Below are 19,798 nucleotides of genomic sequence, written 5' to 3' on the forward strand. Positions count from 1 at the left end.
CTTGCTCAGCCTGCTCTCTTAAGAACCAAGACTACCAGCCCAGAGATGGTACCACACACAAGGGGCCTTTCCCCCTTGATCACTAATTGAGAAAATGCCTTACAGTTGGATCTCATGTAGGCATTTCCTCAACTGAAGCTCTCTTCTCTGTGATAACTCCAGCTGTGTCAAGTTGACACAAAACTAGCCAGTACAGGGAGGAAAGGGTTTATTCAGCTTTTAATTCCACATTGCTGTTCATCACTGAAAGAAGTCAGGACTGGAACTCAAGCAGGTCAGGGAGCTGGAGCTGATGCAGAGGCCATGGAGGGATGCTCTTTACTGGCTTTACTGCTTCCCCTGGCTTGCTCAGCCTGCTCTCCTATAGAACCAAGACTACTAGCCCAGAGATGGCACCACCCACAAGGGACTTTTCCCCTTTGATGACTAATTGAGAAAATGCCTTACAGTTGGATCTCATGGAGGCATTTCCTCAACTGAAACTCCTTTCTCTGTGATAACTCCAGCTGTGTCAAGTTGACACAAAAGTAGCCAGTACACTGTTTTACTGGGTCTGTTTTTTCCATGAGTTTGGATTATCTGAATTTAGATCCCCAAGCTTGTGTAGCAAGCACACATTAACCCATCTATCTTTCCAGCCCACTTGGTGTTTTGTTGTTGCTTGCTTGCTTGCTTTAAGGACAGTTTTGAAAATTTTCAGGTGTCTATCACTGCCATCTCAGATGCTGAGGGAAGGTCCTATGGGAGGGAAAGTATGTGTCACCTTTTTATGGACATGAGGTTTCTAGTCCTAATCTCTATCACTGAAGCAGTCTTTTAGCCCTAAGGAAGTATCTTTGGGCTGCTGCTGCAGGGCCAGCTGAAGGTCAGAGCAGGAGGGAAGGGTAGGAAAGAGGAAGGAGGCAGAGAAAATCAGGATAAAGAAGGGTCATGCACAGGAAACACAGACTTACACCACAGCAGCCACAGGACAAGTCCCAAGGGAAAATGGTATCACACACACACACACACACACACACACACAGANAGAGAGAGAGAGAGAGAGAGAGAGAGAGAGAGAGAGAGACTGAGAGTCTAACACATAAGTAGCTAGCAGGCTCAGTGAAGTTTATAAGGCCTTTCAGGGAGAACTATCTGGCTGTCCTTTTATATTATTACCATTAATAATAATTATTACATTGAGATAAGATATCATGGAGCCCAGGCAAGCCTTTGTACTTGCTCTGTAGCTGTTGGCCTTGCCCTAGTCCTCCTTGTCTCCATTTCCAGGGTGTTAGGATTACTGATATGCACTACCATGTCCTGTCTATGCAGTGCTGGGGATTGAACCCAGGGCTTTGTGCACTGTAAACAAATGCTTTACCAAGTGAACCGCCTACATCTCAAGTATTGATGGGGATGAAGAGATGATTGGAACTTCTATGGCAGCCTTAAGGAAAGATGGGGCATAAAGTCCTTCACATCTTCTACTCAACTATCTTTATTAGGCAGCTTCCCAAAGGCCCTTGTGTGAAAGGGGATTGGAGCATCACACATGGAACTAAGGTTTATTAAGAGCCAGGTATGGAAGTGGGTCACACTGCTTTTTTTCCCAGTTGGCTGGCCAACACTCAGACATCTGACCACAACTAACTACAAGGGAGAAGAGAAACTGCAGTCCAAGAAGAAGGGGACATAAATGCGATTAACAGCCAGTCTGCCAACCAGAGATGAAATGTTCTTGGATAGGTTAACAATAGCCCCTGCTTGGGATGTAGGCTAGTTCTGAGGCAAAGTTAGTTTTCCATTGCTGTCATCTATATCTGGGACAATCATCTTATTTAAAAATGGTTTATTTTGGCACTCAGCTTTGGAAATTTCGAACAACATATTTGGTTGTTCCTGTTACTTTATTGCCCATGGCAAAGTCGTACTGTGGGGCATGGAATGCACAGACAAGCAAAAGGCAGTCCCCTTATAGCCAGTAAGTGAAAAAGAGAGGAAGAGGAAGGCCCGAGGCCCATTATTCTCTTTAAGAATATATTTTCAATGGTCTGAAGATCTTCTATACAGCCTTGCCTCTTAGAGTTTTCACTAGACCAAAGATGAAACTTTTTAACACAAAGGCCTCTGAGATACAATAATGAGAGGTGGGGAGGACAGGAAGAAGAAATTTAATTCCCAGGACTTGGTTTGCCAGCTATCCAAACTATGTTATATAGTAAACAAGAATTGAGTCCTAAAAATGTAAGGGAACAGCAGATTCAAGCTGTGCCCTTCTGGGCCCAGGAAACACTAGTGACAGCAATGGGAGAGAAGAGAACTTAGACAGGGATTGGTCAGGAGATCAAAGCTAAGCAGGCCTGTCAGAGTTCAGAAGAAAGCCAAACAATTCCAAGTTCTAAACCAGGAACTGTCACCTACTTTGTGCCTCTCCCTTCTCTCCCTGCCCCTGTGCATGCTACCAAGAATCTCCTCCCCTCCCTTCCCCCAGACCTACCTTCCCTTTGAAACAACAATTCAACAAATCAAATCCCCACCAAGGTGGTACCAATCTGCCGGGGTTGCTGAGAAACAGATGAGAAAATGAATGCAGAGGACCTTGCAGGGTTCCTGGCACATGATAACTCAGAGCTCAGTAGTACTTTATCATGATCTTCCTATGAATGTATGAAAGAGAGGCTGCAAAGATGCCGGTATTGTGGTGCTAACAAAGTCCTGGGAATTAAATTGCTTCTGCCTGTCCTCTCCACCTAAGGGTCTCATTATTTATCTGAGGCCTCCTACTTATTTAAAACTGTGAAGATACAAAAAATCTTCCTGGTAGAGTAGGTGATCCTTTCGGACATGAGGTTAAGTGCTCAGGGTGACACTGAAAACCCCTGGAAGAGCTGGACACTCATCTAATGTTTCAGGCATCCTTGTTTCTTTCCCAAGTTCTCCAAAGTCCTGGGCTCCAGATGCCCAGACAGCTGGATCTCCTGGACACACTTGTCCTCTTGTGCCTTTCCTTCAGTCCTGTTCTTGTGGAATTCTCCTGACCCTGCCCCCATCCTCCTGTTCCTTCTGCTGAAATGCTGACAAAGTGGCAAGATTGAGTGCAACTTACCTGTTGTGTGGTCCCTCACATCTTATGTGAAAACACTGTGGACGAAGCAGATGGGAAAGAAGAAGGATTGACAGAAACCTTGAAGGCTTGTTTCATTCCTATTTGACCACTGTGGGGTGTGTGTGTGTGTGTGTGTGATCACATGCATTCTAAAGGAATTCTTCCCCTAAAATATAGGAACCAACACCTATATTCCCCATTAACTAGCTGGATGCTATAGAGCTAATCTCTTTCTTTCCCCACCCCAACTCTCTGTTGTTTATGCTACATTAGCTTCAACCACAATACTCACTTTAAGATAAATACAGTGAAATATTGGTGACTCAAAACAACTCAACCTCCCCAAGATTCTGCCAAGTGTATTGTTCTTAAGAGAGTTGCTCACAGGCAGAGGGATGCTTCTGAGGAAACAGAATTCCAGAAAGAAGTTGACTGTTTAAAAGATGAGCACATCATCATCGTCATCATCATCATCACCACCACCATCATCGTCGTCGTCGTCCTCATCATCACCACCACTGCCACCACCATCATCATCACCACCACCACCATCATCATCATCATCAGGCAGTTTACACTATGAAGTGAAGCAGTGTTTATTTATTTCTGGTTCCTCCTGTGTTGGAACACAGGATTACTAGAGAAGAGATTTGCTCTGTAATTTATCCCAAGAACATCTTGCATTCCAGCTGACACAAATAATATCAAAAACCGATCAAAATAGAAAAGAACTTTCTGCAGGACCCCAGATATCTTTCAGCTAAAGAGCAAACACATGACCTAAACTGACCATCTCTTGAAATGTTTGCTTTGGATAGCTAGTCCTCTCTGCCCTCCTTGTGAACCTTCCTCTCTGGGAAATCTTGAGGCATGCTTCTCATGAGTCCTCGGAGGCATGGGCATTGTTATTCAAACGTTGTCTTCCTCACGTGGGTCATAGAAGGTTGTACCCATCGGGGAAACACATGATCCCATACAGTGGCCTAAATTGGTGGCCATTATTACCACAAAACAATCATTGACATTTTTGTGGTTGGCATAGGAGATACTCTTGCTATCTTGCCTTACTAGAGGCTGCTTACCTCACATGCCTGTGACTCTCCGTAAAGGTTTACCTTTTTAGCTTTGGTCTCTGGAGTACACTAGGTCTGGCCTGCATGATGGGCTAGCTGGAAGTGCAAAAGAATGAACACATCTTCCACTGGCCCTCAACCAGGGACTGTTGGAGTCAATGACTAAATCCCAACCTCCTAGCTTTTCAGTTGATACACACAGGCAAGAGTGTATCTTGCCCTGTCTCTTGTTCATCCCTTGTAGAACTGAGTACCAGTTGTTCACTGGTAACTTGCTTGATAATTTGCCTTTCTTCCTCTCCCAGTCCCTCTGCTTCATTCCTTTTCTGGAATCTTCCCTCAAATATACCAACTTCAGACAAATCTTTGTCTTAAGGCCATTCTACAGGAGAACTCAAGATACTAATAAGCTGGGCTCCCTCAAACACAGCGCCCACCCCACCCCCTCCCCACTCTTCCTCCCCATGCTTATCACCTTTGGCAATTGAGTTCCATTGTGGCTATAGCTTTGTATGTTATATGTGGGATACAGTCCTGGACTTCTTGCCTGGTACGGCACAAATAAGAATTTCAGGAGGCAGCCAGTCCAGTTACCCAGTCCTCTGAGGAAAAGGCATGCCTGGATACTGAGAAAGTCTCCATACTGGAGATAAAGCAAAATATCAGCAATTTCCTCTTGGATGAGAAATGTGTGTTTGCTTATTGGATATGTAAAGAAATAGATAACTGGGGCTCCTTCATGTCTTGCCTTAGCTCCGAGTGCCTAAAGGTGACGGCCATGTTGTGATCAGGTGCCTTTTAATACTGCCAGCTAATTTGGTCAGGAGTTGTAAGGTCTCGTCTCTATGGAGATGTTAAGATAGACAGAAGGTGCTTCCTGGTGATTAGTGCCTTGCAGTTCCTCAGTTAGAGCCCCACTTCTTCGTCCATGGCTTTATTATTCCTGAAATATATTTATTATGTTAGTAGGGAAGACATAATACTTCATTAGTCATACATCTAATCAAGATAGTCAAACACTTCATTCAAGATTAACTTATCAGCTTCTGTCTAGAAAATCAAGTTTTGATGGGTGAAACTCAATTCTCACTGCCCAATGTGGAGCAGGAGGTGCCAGAGGTATGGATAAACATAAATATAAATAAAGACCAGACATGATAAGAAGGCACATGTATGTAGTTTTTCCTAGGACTGTGAGCTCAGCAAGGGTGCTTGGTTGTTTTAAAGTCAGGAGAGTCCCCAACTTACATCCAATGTTTGGCTGTAGGTGTCTGCATCTGTCTCAGTTAGCTGCTCAATAAAGCCTCTCAGAGGACAGCTAGGCTCCTGTCATGCCCTTTGGGGTCTGGATCACCTCACTCAGGATGATATTTTCTAATTCCATCCATTTGCCTAGGAATTTCATAAATTCATTGTTTTCAATAGTTGAATAGTATTCCATTGTGTAGATGTACCACATTTTCTGTATCTATTCTCCAGTTGAGGGACATCATGGTTGTTTCTAGCTTCTAGCTATTCCAAATAAAGCTGCTATGAACATTGTTGAGCACATGTCCTGATCAGTTCCCCAATAGGGCTCACTTGTATGGCCTCAGTGAAAGAGGATGCCCCTAACCCTGCTGAGACTTGATGTGCCAGGGTAAGGAAGGAATACTTGGAGGGAGAGGACCAGCCCTAGAAGCAGCCAAGCTGCTGCAGCCTTGCTCCTTGGCACCGCCCCCTGTGGCCCACTGAAGAGCTTTCATTCTGTTTCCCCCCGGTTGCAGCCTCCCTCAGTCTCACTGTCTTAACATTTCTATCTGAACAAGCTCTTTCTCATTTGGGCCTAAAACCTTTGGAAAGTTCATTCCTTTTACTTTGGCCTGGTTAGCACAGATTCTTCCTTTGCTCTGTTTCCCTCTTATCCTTTTCTTTATCTTCCTCTTCTCTGGGAATCCTTTGGGTTTTTGTGAGTGAGAAGATACCCCTATTATTACTAATAAGTGGGGAGAGAAAACTCCTTAGGACTTTGTGCAAGAAAGAAAAACAGAAGAATCCTAAGTGATATTATGCATAAATGGCAGAAATTTCAGAATCCATGAAAGTTCTCATGCATCCACACGTGCACGATACATAAAGTGTTGCTCTTTTTCTTTCTCCTCTACTCTTCCTAACAGGTGAGAAACAGATATTCATATGTATACATATTTTCCTGTCATCTTTGATTTCTATTATAGTGACAGTATGGTCTTCTCTTTTTACTGGAAATGTTTGATGTTCTAATGATGTTAGAATTAAATGAGCTAGGGAGTTTGCCTGAAAACTTCACCATTGGGTGTAATACTCATTTTATGATACATACTTCCCCAGTCCCTAGCAGCTGATTTTCAAGGTAAGCTTTGACCAAACAGGGTTACAGATGAGCAAACCCCTTCACATGCTAGCGAAACTTTGATCATGCTACTCCAGATGCTTGGAGAAAATGTGGGCAGAGGATCTGATAAGACAATGATGCCATGACAAGGTGGCAACAAAGATGATGGCAATGGTGATGATAATGATAGCAATAGCAATGAGAATGACAACTAAGAAGACAGTGGCAACTGCAGTAATGAAGTAATGATTGTAATGAAGACTAAGATGAAGATGAAGATGATGGTGTGAGCAAGCAGTGATGGAGTCAGTGAGGACCATGATGATGGTGATGACTGAGCCTTCCACATGCCAGGCCTTGTAGCAAGTTCTTCTGAACTCTCTCTTCATTCCAGCCATCCCACCAGAGAGCTCTTTACTTTTCATTCTTCATCTTGCATAGAGGTTAACTGAGACTTGGAACTAACGTGCCCAAGGTCATACAAGTGGCAGTTAGTAAAAGGTGAAGTTTGAACCTGGGACTCAGTTCAACATTTTTCCTTATCATAATTCTCAGAAGGGTACAGTGCCCAGAATGGACTGAAACTATCTCCACACCAGTGGTTGATGAGGGGCTCACAGGCCTTAGAAAAGGGTAAGTCTATAAACCCAAGTACCTTAGATTTCTGCACCCCCTTCCTTCTAGTGACCCCTCAGAGGATCTATTTCTGGCATAATGGCTTCTGGAAAATGTCCTTCTAATGACATAGAATTCTAAACAATCTTTTTCCCCCCAGATGAAAAATTTAACCTTTGTATCTCAATCTAATTAGAAATATTTTTTTTTCTTTCAGAAGGCAAGTTTCCCACCCACCCCCTTCATTCCAAATTTAAGAGGTTTCTACACTTGATACTATACTTAATCTTAGCCAAAAGGCTGAGAAGTGATTAAGAGGTTTCTTTGTTGCCAGAAAATTTTCCTCAAACCATTGCTCTTCAAGATGATAGACCTGGTCTAAGAGCATAACATGACTTGTGCTTCTGTGTAAACTACCCTTCAGGCTCAGGCACCTGAGGTGGTTTAGAAGCTGGGTGTCCGATGGAAAGTTGCAAGGACTCATCTGAATGCAAGGATCAGCAATTGGTAGTTTATGCAGTCCACTGTCCACTTAAACGTGTTCGTCCACACCAACGGTTCCTCCTGATTGTATGCTGTGATGCTGACGCATTCTTCTTACCATCTACTGAAACTCATTATAGTGTAAGGAGAACTTGCCTTTCCTCTCAATGGCAGGGGCAGCCCTTTATAGAAAATAAACACTATTCTCATCTTATGCCGTGCCTCCCACAGCTGCCCAGAGACTGGTATTCATCCTTTAAAAATGTATTCCTTTATCTCTGTAAGAAATATCAGCCTTGAAAGAACCTTGAAGAAAGCCCATAAGCCTGGGAGAAAGCAGATTTGGTTCCTGTCTCCAGAACTACACCAGTAAAGGAGGCAATGGTCCTTTAGAGAAAGTAAAAGAATAGGAAATGCAGGCCCAGTCCACAGTAGGTCTTCAGATCATTTTCGAAAGAATGAATACATGAATGAGGACAAATCTGTTTTTTTAATTCTTCCTTATGCTAAGACCTGCATGGTTCCAAGGACCACCATTGGTCCTTAGGAGGCAGGCTAAAGACTGTTGGGACAGTAAATGAGAAAATAAATGTAGTGACACATGGCATTATTCACCAGAAAGACAAAGGAGGCAGAATGACCTCCCCAGCCAGGCTCCCAGAATCCTGTTGAGCTTTTCTAGAACCCAATAACAGCCTTGAAAAATCAAGCCTGAGAATTGGGGTTTTCCCCCTTTCAATTCTGTTTGACCCACATGTTCCTTTGTGTCCTTTAGCATTTGAAACAAAAGCAGTGGTTCAGATAACGTGTTTTCGGGGAGAAAGTACAGTTTTAAGAGTCAGTGGGCACTGTTGTATGAACCTGAACAAGCCACTTGACCTCTGAGTGTTAGCTTCCAGCTCTGTAACACAGGAAGGGTGGATTGGGCTAGTGACCAGTCTAAACTTAGACAGGAGAGCTCTAGAAAGCTAACTGGACCCTGCCTGAGAGATTCATCTCTCTTGCTGAGTAGTCTCATTTCATTCTTGTGCTCTTATCAGGGAAAACTGAACACACACACACACACACACACACACACACACACACACAAGCCATGTGTGTGTTCTTATGTTTTCATGTTACTTGCACACAAAAATAATAAAACAAGAGTGCAAAGGATGAGATTTTAAGCTAAGCATGCATACATTTTGTAGCATCCCAGGGCATGCATTTCTGTCCTTTCTTCAAGATGATCCTCAAACTGCTGATGTCAATAGCTAGTTAATGGCACTGGGTCTGACCCCCTCTTTATTTTTTTAAGCCAGTATAGAAGATTTCATGATTGTACTCCCTTTCTGGAAAGACTACAGGACTTTCCATAGCCAATGCCTATTGTTACCAAGATTGATCCCAGTTGAAATTTGAATGACCACCACAGTTTTAATAACTGAAGTAGTGGACTGGGTGACTCATTTCCAAAGTGAATTTGGATTGCCTTTTGGAAGACTGTTTAAGTCCCTGCAGGTAAAATACAACCAAATTCGAGATTGGTGAATATTCTGGTTTTTTTTTTTTTCATATTGTAACCAATTTGGGAATACATTCAAGTAGTAATTATTCTCACAGCTTTGTTAAAGTAAAAGGGCTTTGTGCTGATGTTTAAAGCTCAGAAAATTCAATCACTGGGACAAGTAATTGACAATTACTACACCCTGTGGGGAAAGAAAATCCATTTTGAACCCAGTTGGAGTTGCTTTTTAGATAGTGCACCCTGGGTCCTGAATGATGAAACCATATATGTGTACAGTATTAAAGGACACAATATGCCCCTCTCGTCTGCCTCATAGTTAATGGCTAGTGATTTTTATACAGAATTAGGCCATTTGTTGATGGTGTCTTGTAAGTCTTAGTCAAAAGTGGAAAGTAGACTAAAAATAAGGAGCGATTGGAAGGGAAACAAATTTTATCAGAGGTCTTTAGCAAACCAGCCTTCCAAGGGGAGAGACTTCTCACCTCTTTATAGAATTGGGGTACACAGGGACACAATGTAGGGGCCAGGTGGAAATTAAGAAAGCTTGGGATGGTAATGGCTTCAGTGTTTTCTGAGACATAAAATGGAAAATCAGCCACTATGAAAGGTAGCTCACTAGCTGTCCTGTGTTCTAGCTTTAGGCTAAGGGTTACAAATCCGACTGCATGGTGAACTTTCTGCACTCCAGACCCAAACTGCCACCCAAAACAGTTGAGTTTGTCTTGGGAACGGGACAGGGATTGCATTTCTTTTGATAGATTCCAGGCAATTGCAATGCACAGATCAGCTTGAGAACTGATAACAAGACAGTGCTTTTCAAACCTTAATATACACACAGACCACCCAAGGATGTTTATTTATGTTCATTTCATGTGCATTAGTGTTCTGCCTGCATGTCTGTCTGTGTGAGGGTGTCAGAACCCCTGGAACTGAAGTTACAGACAGTTGTGAGCTGTGGGTGCTGGGAATTGTATCCAGAGCCTCTGAACAAGCAACCAGTGCTCTTAACCACTGAACTATCTCTCCAGCCCGCCCCACCTGCTCTTCCCCACCCCTTCCCCACCAAAGCTCTTGTTCACATGCAGATTTCGCTTCAGAGTGGCTTGGTTGTGTGGCTTAAGATTCTGCATTTCAAAGAAGCTTGTGAGTAATGCTGTTGTAGCTGTTCCAAAGACTTCACTTTCAACAAAGATGTAGATAGTCCTGCTGACCAGATACAATTGATAGCTGGTTCTTGCTCCATATAAACTAGGACTGTTGCTGTTTTACCACTTGGAAAATATTTCTTAGGAAACTTCCAGGATGTACAGCCATATGCCATATGTCATGGAAAGATGCTCCAATCAATGATGGACTGCAGTACAATGGTTAGTCCACAGGATTGTGTCAACAAGTAATATCGTAACCATGTTCTATTGTACAATTACCCTCTGTTGTGTTTACAAGTGACAAAATTGACCAACACTATGGATCTTAACATAGGTCACTATCATTAAGAGACACAAGGCAATCATTTAAAGAATGATTGCTTCAGGGAAGAAACTTGTGTTGATTAGGGGGAAAAATCTCGATAAGATTTGGCGACAGGAGAAAGAATCACATTTGCAACCTCATTATGATGAAAAGAGCATCACCAGGAGCAATGACAGACTTTGGCTTCACCAGAACAGGGATAGAGGCACAAAGATGGGACTTTGTAAAACTTGCTAAAGCCTGTGAGTCCAGAATATGCCACAAATGAGCCCAGATTATTACCATAAGTTGTTTTCCTTGAAGCTTAGTGTACTTTCTGAGTGACCTCACTCCAGTAAGCTCAAGGGCTCTGCAGGGCCTTCAAGCAAGACTCACTTTTGGCTCAAGTTGCTATGAAATAAATTCCTCCCTACTTGCTCTTCACATTGAAAAAGCCACTCCTGTAGTCTTTGCTTAGATGCGCTTGATCCTCACACAGTGCAAACCATGGAAACCTTTAGACAAGCTTCCGTGGTGAAGATGCTTCCAATTTACAAAATACACTCAAACCCTTAGCTAGATGGTGATCTGGGCCTCTGAAAAGACTCCTAGTATACACCCTGTAAAATTCTTGGCTCAGAAATCAGGCTTGGCCAGAGCTAGGGACTTTGTCTCTGGAACTCATAGCACCTGCTGAGATTCCTTTAGTTTGAATTGGCGCAGGATCTTCAGGGATGCTATCAATGGTATGAGTTGGAATGTGGCTGAGGATATTAGGTGTAAAAGTAGTGGGATATTTGCCAGCTTCTATGTGTGTGTGTGTGTGTGTGTGTGTGTGTGTGTGTGTGTGTGTGACTTAGTGTTAAATAACCACAAAAAGGAAAAAGGCAGATTTTAACATCTGCAGATCTAAATTATCTGAGCAGCAGTAATTAAGTAGTTTGTCTTCTAAATTAGACCATAAATGAAGCCCTCTTATAATAGTACCATTGGTAGAAAAGTATATCAGCTTAAAGTAGATTCTCGTGCAAAGTTGTAGAAGAGACAGCTAGAGAAGCAGGGTGGCTTGTATGAATACCCACCAGGGTGCACATGTGGTGCAGGTCACCTGGGTGATGTGCCCGAGGTTGCCTTCATCATATCTGTAGTGCTTTATACAGAAAGTAGTCATTTTAAGTTTCTTTTTCTGGTTATGTCAAGCAAACACAGGATGACCCCATGTCCTTAGTCCACAAATACTTTCACAAGCACACTGTCTCACGGGAGTCCCTCACAGTGGAGGCAGTAACCAACGTTATGCTGTCCTATGACACCAATGGCCTTAACCTGTACTCTTCTCTCAAATTCCTACACCTCTGTAGTAACTGGTCTTGATGAGCACTGGCTACTCTAGATCCCAGTCTCCTCACTTGTCAGAAGTGTCTGGAATATGCTAAACTGGAGATTCTCAACCTGTGGGTCATGACACCTTTGAGGTCAAATGATCCTTTCACAAAGGCCACATATCAGATATCTTGAATATAAGACATTTATATTATGATTCACAACTAGCAAAATTACAGCTATAACGTAGTAACAAAAATAATTTTATGGTTGGGGGGTCACCACAACATGAGAAAGAGTATTGAAGAATCACAGCACTGGAAAGGTAAGAATCAGTGGGTTAGAATAGGTTTAATGCCCCAGTTCTACAATTCTACAAGTGTCAGGCTTCTGATCAGAAGACAAGGATGGCAATACCAGGCCCAGAAAGGCTTGAATATTCATTCACGTTCCAATTTATCCAGAAAACATGTCCTAAGTACCTACTATTCAAGAGGTACAGTGTCAGCTCCAAGAAAAACAGGGGACAAGAAAGCCCAGTATGAAACCAGAGTCAGGACTAGACAAGGTTAAATCAGTGTCCTGGGGATCTCAGTGAGAATGGAGGAAGTGACTTTTTTCGAGCTGTTCCCCCAACATCTAACCCATAAGCAGAAGAAACCTTAGTGAAGACAAAGGCCAGAAAGGACTCCAGGTTAAGGGGCAGAACCAGTCTCTGACATCTTTTGATACTTGTAATTTAGCAAGTCTGTGACTCTACAAGCATGTAGGCCCAGCCAAGATCACAGACCTTTTTTTGCCAACCACTCAACATGCCATTTTCCCCAAAGTCTACATCTGGGTGACATGGAGGCTACAGAGGTGAGGCGCTATCAACTTGCTGAAGATGGAGAGAATGAAGGCCTTTAGCAATAGGTAGATCCATATTCTACCAGGCCACACAACCATCATTTACTAGATCTTAGTATCCTCCTCACCACCCCTTTCTCCCTCCCTGTCTCTCCCCCACCCCATGTGCGTGTCTTCTTTATGTCTTTCCTTTTACCTCCCATGGTGATAATGAACATAGGCAAAATGGTTGATGACTCCATCTAAACCCATTTGAAAATGAAGATTTACAAAACCCAAACACAAGAGAAGACTCCCTTACCTGGAGAACTCATCCATACTAATCAGCAGCTTGCCTGCATGGGGAGAACGGGTCTCTGCCTTCTTCAATATCATTAACTACCTCTAGGCTCATCCTTAGGGACAAGGACTTGCCCTTTGAACCCTCAGTTTGTGTGCTGCTCTTTTTATTCTGTGCATAGCCAGGGTTCCTAACACCAGCTCCCGCAGCAGCAATGCTCGAAGTATCACACTTTCTCACCCACACCTGCTGACCCAGAGCTGTAGGAGGGTGTCAGCTGGCAGGTTGAATAGCAGGAAGAGGCACAAGTGGAAGAGAGAAAGAGCCTTTCTAGAATGTGGAAAGGTATATAATGGAAGGGCTTTGTATTTCCTTAACCTGGATATCCTTGAGAACAGTGTTATATCTGGTAGAGATGAAGTGGAAGAAACAGCCTGTCTAGGCAGGCCAATGACTCTCCAGAGAAGCAGATGGAGTTATTCTCAGGCAATCTTTGCCTGAGAGCTCTAATGGTCAGGGAAGTGGAAGGAAGACTTTGGCCAGAAGCCTTCTTTCTCTTTGCTCCTGAAATACTGCAGATTTCTTTCCTCCACCTACAATGAGGCAAAGCCTGCATGCTATATAGCTTGTCACATCTGTTTCCAGAAAAAAAAATCAGGCCCCAGAAATGGACTTGCAAGTCTCTCTGTTATGTCTGTGACTTTAGAACATGTGGCTGCTGGGTCGTAGGCTAAAAGATGCCCTACTATCAGTCCTCTAGTAACAACACCATAGCTACTGCAGTCTCATTCCCCAAGGACACAAACTCCAGTGAGAAGGAGCTGATCACAACCCCAATGGAGGGACTAGTCTGATGATAGATTCATGAATTTGTTGGGAAATATCTGGCCTCTACTTTGACTTTCTGCAGTCATCCTCAGGTTTACTGTGTACTCCATGCTGATGTAAAGGCTCTAGCGATTATTCTTTCCCCAAATCAAAATACAGGGAAGATACCTTAGACTAGCCTGGAATTCTAATTCTAGTCCCAATGCACCCTTAAGCTACTTATCTGACTTCACTGTGGAATTAATTTCTCTGTTGACAATATGGGCATAATTGTAGTCCTCTGAAAAGGTCATTCCAAGGACTGATCAGCCAATCATATATTGAGTGGAACAAAGCTAATGTGCAATTGTTCCATATCTTGTTTTTTGTGGGAGGAGTAGAGACCTGTGTGGAGGCACCGAACCCCCAAACGGTCCCCTCGTTGAGTCCAAATCAGGATGATGCTGGAGAAGATAGCAGGCCTGTTGGGAAAGTACCCTACTCTGGCAAAATCCCCTCTTCATGCCTTGATCAGGAGGGTTCTGGAAGAGGCCTAGATCAAGGCCGGGTAGTAGGAGCAAGGGAGATTTCCTGAAAACAGTGAGGGCTAACAATTGAGCTGAAGATATGTGCAAGTAAGAGGTAAAGGGGTATCTAGAAAGTTGTCTGTTTTCTTTCAGGAGGGTGTAAAGGGAAATGTGAAAGAGGGAAGAGCACATGAAGGTGTGTTTACACTTCTGAAGGTGTAAACAGACATAGTCAGCGTGAGGAAGTACATACCATTCAAAGATGGCACCGAGATATGTCTTGATTTCTGCTAAGTTGCCTCTAAGTCACCAGGTTTGGTCATAGATGGGTGACCATGGGTGACTTCTCTAATAGTTTCTACCTTTGTACTTATCAGTCCCATCTAAGCTTCTCTTCATCTCTTCCTCATCCGTGCATGAGAGTCCCAGCCACTGTGAGGACAAGTTGGACCCTTGTGGAAAAAGAACCTTAGATTCATGAAGCCTCCACAGGACTGTGTGCCTGTGCCCCAAATTTTTCTCCTTCTATTGTTGCTACCTCTTCGGCTGTGTTCTTCCCCTTGTTCATGCTACAGTCTTGTCTGATGGAGGACATACAGCTTCACTAGACAATAATCTCTGTGAAAATAGGAGCCTTGTCTCTCATCACGGCTTAAACTCTAGTCCTTAGAATATAGTGAGCATTTACAAAATAAATTGGTCACCTGAATGAATGAATATATACATGTGAGAATGACTGTGAGTTGATGAGGTTTTCTGGGGCTGAATTAAGGGCCAGTCTTCTAGGGAAGGGATAAAGCCTTTAGGTAGGTTAAGTGCCCTCAGCTTTTCTCGAAGCAGGCTAGTCCTCCCCACAGTCCTAAGGAAAATCTCCTTCATTGCCAACATACTGGGTCAACTTGTAGTTTCCAGAAGGCATGTTACCCACAGGGACACAGGCTCTAGAGTCCTCCCTTGGAATTACTGCAATGTGTCATGACACATCGGATAGACTCCGTGGAGTTGTTTTCTCAGCACCTGCCACTTTCCCTCTCCTTCCACAAAGCAATTCCTTATTTTGTGCATTTGACACATTTTGATGACTTGAAAATGTCATGGACTTTTTCATTTGTTAAAGTTGGATTCCTATAGAAAGACTGTACTTTTAACACTAGGATGTGTTGGGTGACCTCTCTCTTTTGTTTGAGAGGTTGTGATGACCGTTTCTCAGTGAGAGAGTAAAGGCATGATGTCCACAAAACTAAAGTCTACATAGGTAAGGCAGGTGAGGTCAAGAATCTGTTTTGCCCAGGCTTTTCAAGTGAAATGGAGGATTATTGAATTATTATCCAGCCCAACCACACTCCAGGGCTTCACAGATCCCTGAGTTAGACATGGTGCCTGCTTTCTCCATGGCAACGAGGCTAAATATGGACGCGTTTCCATGGAGAGCCGAACCGCAGCTGCAGCCCTGCTTCCTCCAGGAAGCATCCTCTCTAAGCTCGTTTGGCCCCTTAGAAAGTGTCCATCAGCATTCAGGAGGTATCTAAGATATCAAGACAATGTCTTTCACCTTTGGGAATTTTTGTTTCCGACAGATATTTTATTTTCCTTAGATCTAGACTCATCAGCACTCCTTTCTCTTGGTAACCACATGCTGGTAGAGGCCACAGGTCAGAAAAAATGGACAGGTGAGGCTGATTGGCTCAACGACCATTCTTGCAAAGCATTCCCTCTCTCCTTTGCTCTGAGGAGTAGTTTCCTGTTATCAGAGGGAAGGGAGTTTGATTGGCTAGAGGGAGATAGTGGGACATATAATGAACCTCAGGTAAGCACGCTGCCCTTCGAATCTCCAAACCTGTTAGGAGTATTATTGCTACAGAGTTTTTGAAATGTTTTCTGAAATCTCCCATACTTCTAAAATTCCATAATTACACCTACAAAGAGTTTTTAATGTCCCTTTGCATAGTCATAGAATATTCCAATGTGAGAAGGTTTTTTATTTTTTTTTCTTAAGGGAAAGTACGTTTGTTGTGTTTTCAAGTTTGAACTGGTTTAAATCTCTGCATTTCTTAACGGTCTGACAGAGCAATGTGGAATGAAACTTTGTTTTGGTTGAAGACTGAAGATATAAGCTGAGTATTAAGCTTCAAAATAGCCTGTTTAACATCACTTGGCTATTTAGAGATTACATCATGTGTGTTTATAACTTAATCGCTTGTTAAATTGGATTTTATAAGCACAGCTGATCATATGGGTGTGTTCGTGTATATTAGGAAATATCTATAATGCGTATGTATACATAGAGAGCTGGGTTGTGCTGCCCAGTTAACTAAGCTATGGAAACTATTTTGAGACTGGAGAGATCTCGTAAGGCAGTTATAAATAGTCTCTTAAGAAAGATTCATATCGTGTGTTCTGTGTTGCAGGCCACGTGGCACCGGAGCCAAGTGATGGATGACCTGCAGTCCCAGAATCTTTCCATGGACATGACTGACTCCCCTCCCACTTTGGCTAATAACAGACTGGAGAACCGCATGGCCCAGCTGATAACTACCGAGGCCTGGAACATCAACTCCACTGACCTGGTAAAGAAGGCCCTGGTGACCGTGCCGGCCCCATCAATTCTGAACCCCCCAGCTGAGTCCCAGAGTGGCATGGCTCTGAAGGTAGCAGCCACCGTGCTGCAGCCCCTGTGCCTTGGGGACAGCCCAGTGGTGATGCCCATTCACATGCAGGTGGAGGGAAGCTCTACACCAGAGCTCAACCCCAACGGCAACGCTACCTACGTTATGACGACACAAGGCCCCGTGCAGCTACCAGTGGTGTTGGAACAGCATGTTTTCCAGCACCTCAACTCCCCTCTAGTCCTGCCACAGGAGGCCCCGTGCTCCTCCAACGCTATCCACAACAACCTCTTCCAGGGGGCTGAGGACTCCGAGGCCCAGCCTCAGCTCCTGGACCTGAGGATCCCAAGTCAGCCACAGGAGCCCGCATTGCCTTTTGAAGCTGTGCTCCAGAATTTATTTCCCACCCAAGGCTCTCTGGGCCCTCCACCCTGCCAGCCTCCTCCTGGCTATGCTCCAGTGCCTCCCCAGCCCTTTAACTCCCCCTTGTCCCCCCTAGTCCCGCCAGCTACCCTCTTGGTACCCTATCCTGTGATTGTCCCCTTGCCAGTTCCAGTGCCCATCCCCATCCCTGTCCCAGTACCCCAGAGTACTGAATCCAAGTTCAGCCCCACTTTCCCCAAGCCGCCATCTTCCTTCGGCTTGCACTCCTTTAAAGGCACCCAGACCACTCTGGAAAAGGATGAACTGAAGCCCTTAGATATCCTGCAGTCAAAGGAGTATTTCCAGCTCAGCCGCCACACAGTCATCAAGATGGGGAGTGAGAATGAAGCCCTAGATCTGTCCATGAAGTCAGTGCCCTGGCTCAAGGCTGGGGAAACTAGCCCCCCAGTCTTTCAAGAGGATGCAGCCCTAGATCTGTCTTTGGCAGCCCACCGAAAAGCTGAGGCTCCTCCAGAGACATTGTATAACAGCAGTGGGTCAGCAGACATCCAGGGTCACACCGTACTGGAGAAACTTTCCAGTGGCATGGAAATGCCTTTTGCCCCTGCCAAGTGTCCTGAAACCTCAGCCATGATGGAGAGCCACAGCAGCAACAGCAACGGCACTGAGATGGTCAGTCAGCCCAGCCATCCTGGCAGTGAGCTGAAGGCTGAAAATAACATTGAGATCTTAAGTGAGTCTCAGGCGGCCAAGGTCATTGTGTCAGTTGAAGACACCGTTCCTGCCATCTTCTGTGGCAAGATTAAAGGCCTCTCAGGGGTATCCACCAAAAACTTCTCCTTCAAAAGAGAAGACTCTGTGCTTCAGGGTTATGACATCAACAGTCAAGGAGAAGAGTCCCTGGGAAACGCCGAGCCCCTTAGGAAACCCATCAAAAACCGGAGCATAAAGTTAAAGAAAGTGAACTCCCAGGAAATACACATGCTCCCAATTAAAAAACAACGGCTGGCCACCTTTTTCCCAAGAAAGTAAATAAGAGCTTTAAAACGTTTTTATGATTAAGACGTGGGGAAAGGTGCATTTTTTTTTAAAGGCACTAAGACAAATTATCTTTGTTAATTATTTTGGGGCATAGGTGGGAGCAGAAAGGCAAATTAGCTAGTATCATTTTCTTTTTTAATTTTTGACTTTTCACAAATGAGTAAATAAGAGCAACCTATTTTTCAAGCAGATTGCACATTTTTTTGCAGCTTTAATGGAATATTGGGTGAATCAGAGGGGTAAGAGCTATTTTCATTGCCACAAAGTGCTTTGATGATGTAATACCTAATAAAGGGTAGGATGAATATTTCACAATAAATGTTTGTTTGCACTAATTGGTTGCAGTATTCTGTCATTTGTAAAATTTACATTTCTCAACTGGCGTGGTTGGCCTACACTTTTGCTTGTAAAGAGTCTAATTTATTACTATTTCGAGACCTAAGCTCTTCAGGCATGTTGGGAAATACTGCCTTGTGCCTCAGAGAAGGAGGGCTCAGAGTGTGTATGGTCTCTAACAAATCCCTTTTCCCTCTGGGCCTTGGTTGGGTTTTTGTTGTTGTTGCTGTTGCTGCCTTTTTTTTTCTTCTAATGTGGCAAAGGACCAGGGAGGGGGCAGAGAGGTGAGTCTCAAGTACTCAAGGGTCACTCAGTTCTTGAGTGTGTTGAGTTTTCTTCTTGGACGTCCTGTGCAAAAAAAAAAAAAAAAGACTGTAAAAGAAAAAAGTGCCTTTGCTTGGCATGGTGGCCCTTGCCTGGAGTCTGGAGACTGAGGAGAGAGGGTAGTAAGCTAAAGATGAGCCTGTGCTTCAGCGCAGGATAAATAAATAAATAAATAAATAAATAAATAACAAAACAAAAGCACCCCGCTTCTCTCCCTGGACCTCAGAGTGTAGCTGGGAATGGCTGCCCTTTGGCAAGGCAATAAGGAACATTGTTCTTAATGGTATGAAAAATCTTGTGAGTCAAATGTTGTTGCAGTTCACTCAGAGACAGAGGGACGTCAACTTCATATGAATTTAGACCACAAGTCAGTCTTTGTTAGATTAGCTCAGTGGTTCTCAAATGAGGGTGATTGTGTGTTGCCTCTCCACCCCACCCCCACCCGCAACCAGGGGACATCTGGCAATGTCTGGCAATGCTTAAAGATGATTTGGGCTGTCACAACTGGGGGAGGGGCTTCCTACCATCGTCTAGGACGTGGACTAGGGACACTGCTACTGCTGAACATCACATTGTATGATGCACAAAAGCACAAATAGCCCCGCCCCCAACAAAGAATGGCCTGAGCCACAGGGACAGCCATGCTGAGGCTGAGAAGTCCTAGCTAAGCCACTTCTTGATGGATGGAAGCGATGCACTTGAAAGAAGAGAACAGTGTGTTGCTCTTCCGTGACAGCATAAAGCCAC

General features: G+C 43.9%; 1 protein-coding gene across 4 annotated transcripts in view; it reads left to right on the forward strand.

Annotated features, from left to right (window-relative positions):
* Rai2 (retinoic acid induced 2) overlaps positions 1-18,726 on the forward strand; it is a 64,008-nt gene extending 45,282 nt beyond the window's left edge. For 2 of the 4 annotated variants that reach the window (XM_029473558.1, XM_029473557.1), the window contains exon 3: positions 16,769-18,717. In XM_029473558.1, coding sequence (XP_029329418.1) covers positions 16,793-18,382 — 1,590 coding nt within the window. In that variant the 5' untranslated portion in view covers positions 16,769-16,792 and the 3' untranslated portion in view covers positions 18,383-18,717. Of the gene's footprint in view, positions 1-16,768 lie in introns of all 4 variants that reach the window. The other 2 variants (XM_021153461.1, XM_021153460.2) reach the window with 2 other exon arrangements.
* The last annotated feature ends 1,072 nt before the right edge of the window (positions 18,727-19,798 follow it).

Source organism: Mus caroli, chromosome X, assembly GCF_900094665.2.
Source record: "Mus caroli chromosome X, CAROLI_EIJ_v1.1, whole genome shotgun sequence".
In the NCBI taxonomy this organism is placed as follows: domain Eukaryota; kingdom Metazoa; phylum Chordata; class Mammalia; order Rodentia; family Muridae; genus Mus; species Mus caroli.